The sequence below is a fragment of the Lithobates pipiens genome, unplaced genomic scaffold (assembly GCF_037356315.1).
Source record: "Lithobates pipiens isolate NorthernLeopardFrog02 unplaced genomic scaffold, aLitPip1_a1.2 Scaffold_24, whole genome shotgun sequence".
In the NCBI taxonomy this organism is placed as follows: Eukaryota; Metazoa; Chordata; class Amphibia; order Anura; family Ranidae; genus Lithobates; species Lithobates pipiens.
The window spans coordinates 4160661-4173725 of record NW_027507786.1 but is presented as its reverse complement, the minus strand read 5'-3'; the positions used below and the strand labels follow the sequence as shown (position 1 = coordinate 4173725).

General features: G+C 38.0%; 1 protein-coding gene across 3 annotated transcripts in view; it reads right to left on the bottom strand.

The window, feature by feature from the left end:
* Window positions 1-13065, bottom strand: part of LOC143929620 (uncharacterized) — a 329026-nt gene that overhangs the window by 161301 nt on the left and 154660 nt on the right. Inside the window, exons 23-30 of one of the 3 annotated variants that reach the window (XM_077453528.1) lie at window positions 11295-11422; window positions 7287-7479; window positions 4540-4676; window positions 3549-3686; window positions 2041-2242; window positions 1624-1802; window positions 762-899; window positions 32-233 (exon numbers count right to left, since the gene is read on the bottom strand). In XM_077453528.1, the coding sequence (XP_077309654.1) occupies window positions 32-233; window positions 762-899; window positions 1624-1802; window positions 2041-2242; window positions 3549-3686; window positions 4540-4676; window positions 7287-7479; window positions 11295-11422 (1317 nt within the window). Of the gene's footprint in view, window positions 1-31; window positions 234-761; window positions 900-1623; window positions 1803-2040; window positions 2243-3545; window positions 3687-4539; window positions 4677-7286; window positions 7480-11294; window positions 11433-13065 lie in introns of all 3 variants that reach the window. The other 2 variants (XM_077453525.1, XM_077453526.1) reach the window with 2 other exon arrangements.

Here is a 13065-nt window from a genome sequence, read left to right as displayed (position 1 = left end):
CATTGGATGAATGTGGAAATAACTCCCTTACCTGTAGTGTTTTGTGGGGTCCAATGGTCCATTGAGGTATCCCCTTGTAACAGTGCCATCTCCCACGTGGACACTTATGTTATTTAATTGATCAGCCTTCTGGATATTCTGCGGCTCAATGACAGAGGTCACATAAGTGCTGGTCAACCTATTCTTGAAATCATTATATGTCTTTGAGAAAGACCCTTTAGTTGGTGTGTTGCCTGCAAGTTACAAAAAGATAATGGCAAATGGGATAGCATGTCAAATGACTAATGAAAATAAATTGAACACCAATTGGTATTTTTTATATTTCATAGATTCAGACTCACTTTTTACCTTTTCTTGGAAAAAAAATCAAGATTTTAATTTTTTTTTTCAAGTGAATTGCATACATTTTTAGGTAGCTCAATGGTTTCTTTAAATAATGTTTAAAAAATAGGTTTCTAGGGATAACTTTGAATTATAGAAAGCCACGTTAGCTTATTAGATATCTGGATCTGCTTTGAAGTGTCACACAATAGTTGTGCTTTACTGATGCTTCTCACAATGCCTATGCCAAGTCTATGAGTCTACCAACTCATTGAAACCAATGCACTCTCTCTGTGGCTCACATGTCAACTACAGTTCAAGCAAATTAGACCCAGACAAGCTTATTCTTCAAAAACTGCAGGACTAATCAGTTTAAATGATTCTCAATTCCACAGCTATGCAACTAGTCCATATACTTCTATTAAGTTTGCTGTGCCTACCAATTAAATCGGTCGTCATGATGATGGCATAAGCCACTATGGGTCCAGATGGAGACTTAAAACCTTGGAAGGTGATGTCCATAGCATCCCTTGAGGATGAACGAACAATCTGCACACTGCCTGATATCTCTGCATGACCTGTAAAAGAATTCAGTATCACTATCACATCTCCATTCACAAGTAATTTTAAAGTGTACGTTTCAGCTAAATAGAATTACAAAAAAATTACATATTTACATTACATATTAAATTAAATTACATATTTGATGCAGACTGTCACCACCAGTATTATTGCATTCTTTGGGGGGTTTTTTGAGTGCCAGTTTTAATATTGTATTATTACCTGTTATTCCTGCAGTAGATCCCTGTGTCCATACTGAAGCTGTAATTATTTCTAGAGGACAAGCTGTGTCCTCCATCATTTATGGATGTCTACTTAAGGCCTGAATGAAAGACCAAGTCATTCAACCCCTTACCTCCAAGGCATGGCTGTCATGGATCCACACCAAGGGGTGCACCATGACTACAGCCCTAGTTCATGGTACTGCAACATGGAAAAGGGAACGCACATCATTTTGCAGATGACAGTCAGTGCTGCAGTAAGAGCCACCAATCAGTAGGACTAGACAAGAGTATAAAGGACCCAAACTATCAATGAACTGGCCAGAAGACAGATGGGATCAGTGTACTTTTTTAAGGAAATGTTATTTTAAAACAAGAAAGGCTTTAGGAGGGTAGAGAAAGGCTGGGAGATGGGAGGCAGGATAAATGTTTTTAGGATATATAATTGATAAACTAAAGAACGCACAGCACAAATAGAAAATGTGAAAATGTTAACGGGAAAATACATTATGAGACGTACCTGTTCTAAAAGTAGAGGTTGATGAAGCAGAACCAGAGAAGCTGGATGTACCTGTTCTAAAAATAGAAGTTGTTGACGAAGAACCAGAGAAGCTGGTAACAGCTGCTGTCGATTGATCTTCATTGATGGTGTTTGTGGCTGGATCGAAGTTTATAGTGCGAAAGCCAACTATGTAGACCCTGTAAGTCAAGTGATCAGCGTCCATCTTATTTTTTTGAGATAAATAATTTTACAGTAAATGTAACAGTTTAGCTGAAATTTCATCCACAAAATTTCTCATCATTAGTAATTATTATAGACATCTTTCTGAAAATCTGTATTTGGAACTTTTCAGACCCTGGGGTCTAAGTAATGTAATTCTTGATTTTTAAACACAAGGTGTGTCTCATTGGATGGAGGTGGAAGCAACTCCATTACCTATAGGGTTTTGTGGGGTCCAAAGGTCCATTGACGTATCCTCTTGAAACAGTCCCATCTCCCACATGGACATTTATCTTATTCAGTTTGTCGGCGCTCTGGATATTCTGCGCCTCAATGACAGAGGTTACATAGGTCCTTGTCAATCCTTTCTTGAAATCATTATAAGTCTTAGATAAAGATCCCTTAGTTGGTTTTTGGCCTGAAAGTTGAAAGAGAATGACCAATTGGATAGAGTAATAAATGACCAAAGAAAATACTTTCAACAATCTGATGATATTTTCTATATTTGATAGATTCAGCCTTTTTTTTTCTTAAAAAAACTAATCATTATTTTCATTTTTATTCTGACTTTTAAGGGAATGCTTAATTTGTGTTGCCTGCAAGGTAAAAAAGAATGACCAATAGGACAGCATGTAAAATGACTTATGCGCACCACTGGAGACCTGCTCCCGCTGTGATTGGAAACAGTGGGAGTCAATCAGCAGGTCCAGTGGCCGATGGCTGCCGGGACCCACCGATTGTTCGCTGGAGAGACAGAATGGTGGTCTGCCCATGTAAACAAGGCAGACCATCTTTTTGTCAGACAGGAAGAGAGAGATCTTGTGTTCCTGGTAAACAGGAACACAAATGTCTCTCTTCCTCCAGTCAGTCCATCCCCCACATAGTTGTAAAATATTCCCTAGGAGCACACTTAACCCTGTGATCACCCCTGATGTTAATCCCTTCCCAGCCAGTGTCATTTATACAGTGACCATTACTAGTAAAAATAAAAATGGCATAAAAATATACCATAGTTTGTAGACACAATAACTTTTTTGCGTAAACCAATCAATATACGCTAATTGGGATTTTTTTTTACCAAAAATATGTAGAATACATATTGGTCTACAATTGATGAAGAAATTAGATTTTTTACATATTTTAATTGGATATGTTTTATAGCAGAAAGTAAAAAATATAGATTTTTTTTTGTTCAAACTCGTCGCTCTTTTTTTGTTTATGACGCAAAAAATAAAAACCGCAGAGGTGATCAAATACCACCAAAACAAAGCTTTATTTGCAGGAAAAAAAGGACATAAATTCTATTTGGGTACAATGAAGCATGATTGTGCAATTGTCAGTTAAAGTAATGCAGTGCCGTATTGCAAAAAAATGGCCTGGTCGTTAAGGGGGTAACACTTTCCAGGGCTGAAGTGGTTAAATAATGTTATCAAGATATGTTTCTAGGCATAACTTGTAATTATAGATGTTCATGAACAAAGCCAGAATGGTTGTGCATTACTGATCCTTCTTATAGGGCAATTCTATGGGTCGAATGTCAATGGGTCAACTTCTGCATTTAAATCAATGCACTCCCTGTGTGGCTAATATCACATCTCCACTACAGTTAAAACAATCTAGACTTGTTATCCTTAAAAAAACGCAGGACTTGTCAGTGTAAATTATTTTTGGTTTCACAGTTATGCTGCTAGTTAGTATAATTCTATTATGTTTGCTGTTACCACCATGGAATTCGGTTGTCATAATGATGGCATAAGCCACTATGGGTCCAGATGGAGACTTAAAACCTTGAAAGGTGATGTCCATAGCATCCTTCGAGGATGAGCGAACAATCTGCACACTGCCTGGTATCTCTGCATGACCTGTAAAATAATTCAGTATCACAACTTCATTTAAAGATAAGTTGACATGTAAATGTGGGACAAATAGAACAATGTCACATACCCAGCACAGTATATTTTAGCAGTATACTAGCAGTAACATTGCAGTTTTTGTTTTTCTGAGATGTAATATTGTCACCATGTGGACAATGCATATTATATGAACATGTAGCTTAAAATAGAGTTAAAGTATGTAAAAAAATGAAAGCCCACGTTCCTCTTTTTAAGAAGTTATAGAATCTTACAATAAATTGTAGCTGAAAGTAGGAACATTTTTCTAGTTCATACAAGATCTGGTGACAATGGTCAGATGTCCTTGGACTCCAACATTCTCCAAATGTAAGCTTCAATAAGTCCAAGAGGAAAGGCTGTATCCTCCACCAGTTATGTACAATTCAGGGTTGGATGACAGGCAGTGTCATTTAACTCCATTCCTTACATGTCAAGCTGTCATAGATCCAAACCCAGGGGGCGCATCCCTACAACAGCCTGAGACCATGGTACTGCAACTTGAACAGAGCGCGCACATAATTACGCAAGTGCCAGTCAGTGCTAGCACCCATCACCATGGTTGGAGAAGAGGAGAAAGGACTCAACCCATCACTGGACTGCCCAGAAAATGAATGGATTTAGGTTACTTATTTTAGCGTATTACATTTTTTGGGAAAAAAAGCAGGTGCAGGGGAAGGGTTTTGGGCGGTGGAGAAGGACTGGGAGATGGGAGGCAGCAAATGTTCTTAAAGATATAGGTGATAAACTAAAGAATGTATAACACACATAGAAAATGTTAAAAATGTTAAACAAGAATGACAACTAAATTACACTACGTATATACCCCTTTTTCCTCTTCTAACAGTAGTAGATGTTGAAGTAGAACCAGAGAGGTTGGTAACAGTTGGTGTTGATTGATCTTCATTGATAATGTCTGTGGCTGGATCATAGTTTATCTCGATAAAGCCTACTATGTAGACCCTGAAAGTCAAGAAATCGATTTTATTATTTGTGTGGAATGCTTTTGCAGCAAATGTAACTTTCACTGAAATGTATTCAACATTAACCTCAGCTTTCACCATGCAGGGTACATAGAGGAACCTTTCTCAACCAGTGTTCCATGGAACCCTAAGGTTCTTTCCGACATTGCCAGGAGTTCCTTGAGTGATCAACACTTTCTACCTCTCAGATATGTAACCAATGATACAAATGATCGTTTTAGCTATCTGTAACCTGACTTCTGTTGTCCACCTACTTCCTGTTGTCCACCACGATAATGTACTGTGTGAGCTGTAGATATCATAATTAATCAGGGGTTCCTTCAAACATGAAATATATTTCAAGGATCCCTCCATGTTAAAAAGGTTGAGAAAGGCTGACATAGAGGAATGAACAAAGCCAACTCCATTCATAATGCTTACCCAAGTGTCAAACCTTTCATTAACAATGCCCTATGACTACCATGATATCAATGGGGGGGGGGGGGGGCTGAAGGAACCTTAGCTGTTCAGGAGTTCGGACAAATGCCTGAACATTTACCCATTCAGTGGAGACCAAACCTTATGCATAATAGAGCTCATCAGCTTGGGTGCAAGGTGCTTTGCCAGAGGGGTGTGCACTTATTGGGCGCACATTCCTCTTCCCACTATCCTTGTCTGCAATGCTGCATGCTTAAATAAAGGTCAGGTATGGATTTTTTTGGGGGGGCTACTTTTTTATTTTTGCATAGGGTTCCCCCTTAAAATCCACACCAGACATACTACCTTTTTTACTTTTGCATAGGGTTCCACCTTAAAATCCACCCCAGACATAATTTTTATAAGACCTCACATTGACCTGATGGGCCTGGCTTACATTAGTATACTGCTACCTCTGGAGGAGCCACTAGTAGATTACCCAGAATATATTCCCCAATAGTTGCCCCTCAGCCAGTCATGCGGTTACAGTCACTCTTTGGCTCAATGCACAGACCTGGGGTATACTTTTTGGTGTTTTTATTTTTGGGTAGCTTGGATAGGGATAGGGAATTGAGTGGGAAAATCCAAAATTAAGTACACATAAGAGGACACTTATCTTCTATAGAACTATGAGCCTGTAGCAAACTTGAGGAGTTTAATCTTCCTCTGCTGGAAAGTCCAAGCAAAGCCCTTTTGTTGGGAATGAAATAGACTAAGCTCTTCAGGACACTGGACACCATGTCCCCTTTACACACACAGCCAACTCTAACACACGAGGGATGGCCTCAGCCCATAGTCTCTAAGATCTCGCTCTCCAGTCTGTACTCACAAATGTTCTTGGAAAATTGGTTGTCTCCATCTCCAGGTAGCCTACCTGAGGCCTTAATGCCCCGCAAGCACATGGCAAGAGGGCAAGCAGCACCTTTTACACTGTGATCTCTTTCTAAGGAAAAAGACCTTGCTGCTCTCTGTCTCTGAGTATTTATTCAGGCTCCCAGTTACCATCTGGGCCACCTGCCATAGGGATTGGCCAGGGATGAATATTTACCACTTGCCCCTGGGGGCATATGTGCATGCTTGCTCCCGAGCTTCCCAGTCTGCATCTGTTGACACATACTGGGCGACTTGGGCCTGCTCCCTTATCAGGACACTTGATTGACAGCAGTCAGAGCCAATGGCTGGTGCTGCTATCCATCTACCCAATGAGGAGGGAGACAGTAGCAAGAGCCCCAGCTCTCATGCACATCACTGTATCGGACTGGATTGGGCTCAGGTAAGAATAAGGGATGGGGCTGGGGGGCTCCTGCAGCACAGAAGGCATTTTTGTCTTAAAGCGGAGTTCCACCCTAAAAAATGTTTGCATTAAAAGACTCCTTTTAACCTAGAAAAAAACATTTGGAGGAAAAACATTTTTTATACTTACCAGAAAGGCCCTGTTGCTATGTAGTCCTCGTAATCTGCCACTTCCTGGTCCATGGAGCTCCTCGTGATTTCCTCCCTTGCCTGTGCTCCTGGGAAATGATGGCACATCATTTCCCAGGAGTCCAGGATGGCACATCATTTCCCAGGAGTCTACGCTACGGCCGGAGTTTAATCGCGCATGCGCGAGATTGAGAGGTGCATGCTGGTTTCCCAGCATGCACCTCTCAAAAGCTATTCCAGGAAGCAATCACTATTCACATGCCCACATTCATGATGGAAATTACCACAAATGGAGGAATAAATAATTACAGTAAAATATGTATTATTATTGAACAAATCAATCATGAAAATTGTATACTGTTTTTTGAATTTCCTTAGCAATAATGTTAGGAACAAAAAAAAACAAAAAAAAAAAAACTCTGCTTTAGAATACAATAAGGGAGAAAAACTTTGAGGCTTTAGACCCACTTTAAGTTGTTAAATTTTGATGAAATAGCAACATTTTTGCTGAAATTTCACCAAAGTGAAAACTCGCACTTCATCACTAGTAAATATCTAAAAATCTATCTTAAAATCAGTATTAGGAACTTTTCAAATGAAATCCTTCCAACCCAAGTCAGTCTGGCAGTGATTCAGCCTGTTGCCCAAGCAATTGTGACAATGGAATATTAAACACAAGGTCACTGGATGGATGTGGAAGCGACTCCATTACCTGTACTGTAATGTGGGGTCCAATGGTCCATTGACATATCCCCTTGAAACAGCACCATCTCCCACGTGTACACTTATCTGATTCGATTGGTCAGTGTTCTGCGGTCCAATAACAGAGGTCACATAAGTTCTGGTCAACCCATTCCTGAAATCATTATAAGTCTTTGATAAAGACCGTTTACTTGGTTCATTGCCTGCAAGATAAAAAAATAAATAAAAAATAAATGACCAATGAGATAGCATGAGAAAGGACCAATGAAAATACGTCAACACCAAAATGATATTTTCTATAATTGAGAGATTCGGACCTCCTTTTTGCTTGAAATAAATAATTGTTTTAATTTTTTAGTCAGTCTTTTTGTTAAAGGGAATAATTAATTAATAACCACTTAAAGACCTACATATTAAACCCTTCTTTATACTGGAGATGGGTTGGATGACACTTATCTATATCTATATTCCCGAATACGTACTGCTGTACTTTGGTATGTAAAATGTCATGTACCATTTTGTCCTGGATTTGCTAATTAGATTGTTAACATTGTTTATCTTTAATAAACAATTTTCTGATTACAAAAAGAAAACCCTTCTGCCTGTCCAGGCCATTTTTCAGTTTTCCGCACTGCGATATTTTGAGTGACAATTACTTGACCATGCAACACTGTACTCATATTATTGGCATAGATTTTTTTTGTTTTTTTAGACAGATAAAGCTCACTTTTAGTGATATTAAATCACCACTGTTTTTTTGTTTTGTTTTTCATTTTACTATATAGAGGAAACCAGACCAAAACTTAAGAAGAAAAGATTTTCCTTAGTTTCTTCTGTAAAACTTTGCTAATAAATAATTTATCATAAGTTGGCCAGAATGTATTCTGCTACATTTATTTGAAAATTAATATAAGTTTTTAATATTTGATCTGTGTGAAAGTCATAACATTTTTCAAACTATGGTTTATTTATTTGAAATTTGAAATAAGTTTAACACCAAAATGATTTTACTTTTTTATCTGCCTTTTTTTTTAAGCAAATGCTTAATGCTTTTCCTACAAAAAAAAAAAAAAAAAAAGTATTTGTTTTGCTTAAATAATGTTACCAAGATGAGTTTCTAGGCATCATTTGTAACTATATATGCACAAGAAGGCAGCCATGTTGGTTCAGTACATATCCCGGTTCTGCGTTCTGCTGCTCCGTGCCAAACAACAGTTGTGCTCTCCTAATACTTCTCACAATAAAAAGTCAATTGACTCGCTTCTTAAAGGGCAATGCACAGGTATGTTAATATGCCTGTACGTGCCCTTCTGCCGACTTATATAGGTGTGAGCCGGGCAGTAAGGGGTTAATATCCTTGCATGTGATTGGGTATTTTTTGAAAAGTTACGTTTAACCACATTCTCCTAAATCCCGGGAAATCTTCCTTGTAAAGTGTAATTTCACCTGCAAAGTGAACAGCCTATTCGGTAAACCAACCCCACTGAAACCAGTGTACTCCCTTTGTGGCTAAAATGACATCTCAACACCAGTTAAAGCAAATTAGACTTAAAAAGGAACCGCGAGCTGCTCGCATAATTTGTAATAAAAACATCTTTCCAATTCTGAAGCTTCCCTCCAACCACTTTGCATATTATTTTATATACACTGGGATTCTGTACTTGTCAAATATGCTACACACACATATATATATATATATATACACACACACACACACACACACACAAGTAAATGTATGTACTGGCTGCAAGTATATTATACTTTCAAACAGGCTATTCTTAGCCCTTGTACACACGGTCGGAGATTCTGATGGAATGTGTCCGATCGGACCGTTTTGTCGGATAATCCGACTGTGTGTGGTCTCCATCGGACTGTTTCCGTCAGAGTATCCGACGGACCAAATTTTCTAACTTGTTGGTAAAATTTTCAGACAAAATGCTCCCATCGGACATACTCCGATCATGTGTAGAGAATTCCGATCGGACAAAGTGCCACGCATGCTCAGATCAAATTCCTACACCAAAGCTATTGGCTACTAGCCTGAACATAGTGCCGTCGTAATGTAATAACGTCATCACGTTCTGCACGATCGGATTTCCCGACAACTTCGTCCGACCGTGTGTATGCAACAGTTTCGGAGAAAATCCGACGGATTTGGTTGTCGGAATCTCCGACCGTGTGTACAAGGGCTTAGTAAGGCTGAGGTATGCTCTTTAGTAAATACAATTACCAAACATTTCAAAGGACACAAGGTTATGAACTTGTTATTTTTGTTTTGTGAATAGGTTTTTATAGCCTGTTAGTACAATGATATATATACAGTGCCTTGAAAAAGTATTCATACCCCCTTTCCACATTTTGTCATGTTACAACCAAAAACGTAAATGTATTTTATTGGAATTTTATGTGATAGACCAACACAAAGTGGTACATAATTGTGAACTGGAAGGAAAATGATAAATGTTTTTCACATATTTTTTTTACAAATAAATATGAGAAAAGTGTGGGGGGTACATTTGTATAGCGCCCCTGGGAGTCAATACTTTTTCACTGCAATTACAGCTGCAAGTCTTTTTGGGGATGTCTCTACCAGCTTTGCACATCTAGAGAGGGACATTTTTGCCCATTCTTCTTTGTAAAATATCTCAAGCTCTGACAGATTGGATGGAGAGCGTCTGTGAACAGCAATTTTCAAATCTTGCCATGGATTTTCAATTGGATTTAGGTCTGGACTCTGACTGGGCCATTCTAACACATGAATATGCTTTGATATAAACCATTCCATTGTAGCTCTGGCTGTATGTTTTGGGTTGTTGTCCTGCTGGAAAGTGAACCTCCGCCCCAGTCTCAAGTCTTTTGCAGACTCTAACAAGTTTCCTTCTAAGATTGTCCTGTGTTTGGCTCCATCCATCTTCCCATCAACTCTGACCAGCTTCCCTGTCCCTCCTGAAGAAAAGCATCTCCACAACGGATGCTGCCACCACCATGTTTCACGGTGGGGATGGTGTGTTCAGGGTGATGTGCAGTGTTAGTTTTCCGCCACACACAGCGTTTTGCTTTTAGGCCAAAAAGTTCAATTTTGGTCTCATCTGACCAGATCACCTTCTTCCACATGTTTGCTGTGTCCCCCACATGATGGCGTCTCACAAACTGCAAATGGAATTCTTATGGCTTTCTTTGAACAATGACTTTTTTCTTGTCACTCTTCCATAAAGGGCAGATTTGTGGAGAGCACGACTTATAGTTGTCCTGTGGACAGATTTTCCCCCCTGAGCTGTGGATCTCTGCAGCTCCTCCAGAGTTACCATGGACCTCTTGGCTGCTTCTCTGATGAATGCTCTCCTTGCCCAGCCGGTCAGTTTCGGTGGACGGCCATGTCTTGGTAGGTTTGCAGTTGTGCCATACTCTTTCCATTTTCGGATGATGGATTGAACAGAGCTCCATGAGATGTTCAAAGCTTGGGATATTTTTTTATAACCTAACCCTACTTTACACTTCTCCACAACTTTATCCCTGACCTGTCTGGTGTGTTCCTTCGCCTTCGTGATTCTGTTTGTTCACTAAGGTTCTCTAACAAACCTCTGAGGGATTCACAGAACAGCTGTATTTATACTGAGACTAAATTGCACACAGGTGGATTCCATTTGCTAATTAGGTGACTTCTGAAGGAAATTGGTTCCACTAGATTTTCGTTCGGGGGATCAGAGTAAAGGGGGCTGAATACAAATGCAGGCTACACTTTTCAGATATTTATTTGTAAAAAATGTAGAAAACCATTTATCATTTTCCTTCCACTTCACAATTATTTGCCACTTTGTGTTGGTCTATCACATAAAATACCAATAAAATACATTAACATTTTTGGTTGTAACATGACAAAATGTGGAAAATTTCAAGACGGTATGAATACTTTTTCAAAGCACTGTATATGTAAACATTACAACATTTCCAATGCATACATTCAGATTACCAGCTATGCTAATAGTTAATAAAATTCTACAAAGTTTGCTGTTCCTACCACTTAAATCAGTTGTTAGGATGACGGCATAAGCCACTACGGGTCCATTTGGAGTGTCAAACCCTTGGAAGGTGATGTCCATAGCATCCCCCGAGGATGAGCGAACAATCTGAACGCTGTCTGGGATCGCAAAAGGCCCTGAAAAATAATTCAGTATAAGTAATATGTCTCCATTTGCAGGTAAGTGTAAAATGTGGCCTAAATATAAAAAAGACATACAGTATACAATGCAATCTTGTCACTAATAGTAACATTGTAGATTTTGTTTTTCCAAGTCCCGGCTGTCATATCGCATTATTACCCGTTGTTCCTGTCAGCAGATCCCTTATTTACCCATTTACTGCAATAGCCTGAGCTCATGGTCCTACAGCACTGAATTGGCTCACCTATCATTATGCAAGTGCCAATCAGTGCTGCAGTAAGGACGCCCATTGCATTAGACAGACAGTATGGGAATTGACCAACCAACCCAAATTAAACAAAAAATAAGTGAAGGGGGAAGGGTTTCAGAGGGGTGTTAAATTTGTCAGCTAAAATATTTTCGTTGACTAAATTAATACTATTTTAGTCGACTAAAATACCACTAAAACTAAAAATAATAGACATAAAAATGTGTTTGTTTTTGTTTCATTCATTTTTTTTTGCTTTTTTTCGGAAATTCAGAAATGTAAAAATCTGGAAATTCAGAAATTTGGAAATTCACAAATTCGGAAATTTGAAAATTCAATTTCAAATTTAGAATTTCCAACTTTTTGAATTTCCGAATTTTCCAAATTTCCGAATTTAAAACTTTGAATTTTTGAATTTCTGAATTTCGAATTTACGAATTTCTGAATTTTGAATTTTCAAATTTTCGCATTTCTGAATTTTCTAATTTCTGATTTTCGGAATTCAAAAAGTCGGAAGTTCAAAAATTTGAAAATTCGAAAATCTGAAAAAAGAAAGAAAGGTTTTTGAATTTTCATATTTTAATTCTTTTGAATTTTAAGATTTTTTATTATTATTTTAGAATTTTCAAATGTCCAAATTTTTGAATTTTAAAATTTCCGAATTTCCAAATTTTTGAATTTTCAAAATTATGAAATTTCAAATGTGTTAGTTTTTGTTTCATTAGCTTGTTGGCTTTTTTTGGAAATTCAGAAATTCGAAAATCCAGAAATTCAGAAATTCGAAAATTCAGAAATTCAAAAATTCTATTTCAAATTTTCGAATTTTGAATTTCCAAATTTTCAAATTTTGAATTTCCAAATTTTCAAATTTCAGAATTTTGGAAATTCGGAAATACGAAATTTGGAAATTCTGAACAATTTGTCAAAATTAGTTAAAAAACAAATTCAGAACTAAACAAATTGCACAATGCAAATTGTCTAAAAACAAATAACAATAAAATTCAGTGCAGATCATAAACTAAAAATACTGAACCAAGTATCAATTTGTGGTGCTAAGTAATTTGTATGTAATTTGTTAATGATAGAAAGTAAAATAGATGCCCTGTAGCCAGTGTAGTGCTGGCTCCTGACGAGCTCGCACTATGTGTTTTTTTACAATTTAAAGTTCCTAAAATCACAGTTGGGTTTTAGGGCTAATTATGCCAAATTATGATTTCAGTACCAGTCTAGCTGGATTGCATTGAGTTCTCCTTGGCCAAAGGTGTCGCTGTCACCACTGGCAAGTGTGAGAAAGCAGTCTGACTAGGCGTATTGAGTGTTATTTTTTCTCGGAACCGGCCCAGTGGGCGTGTCATCCTGCTGTGCATTCTGGGAAAGGGTAT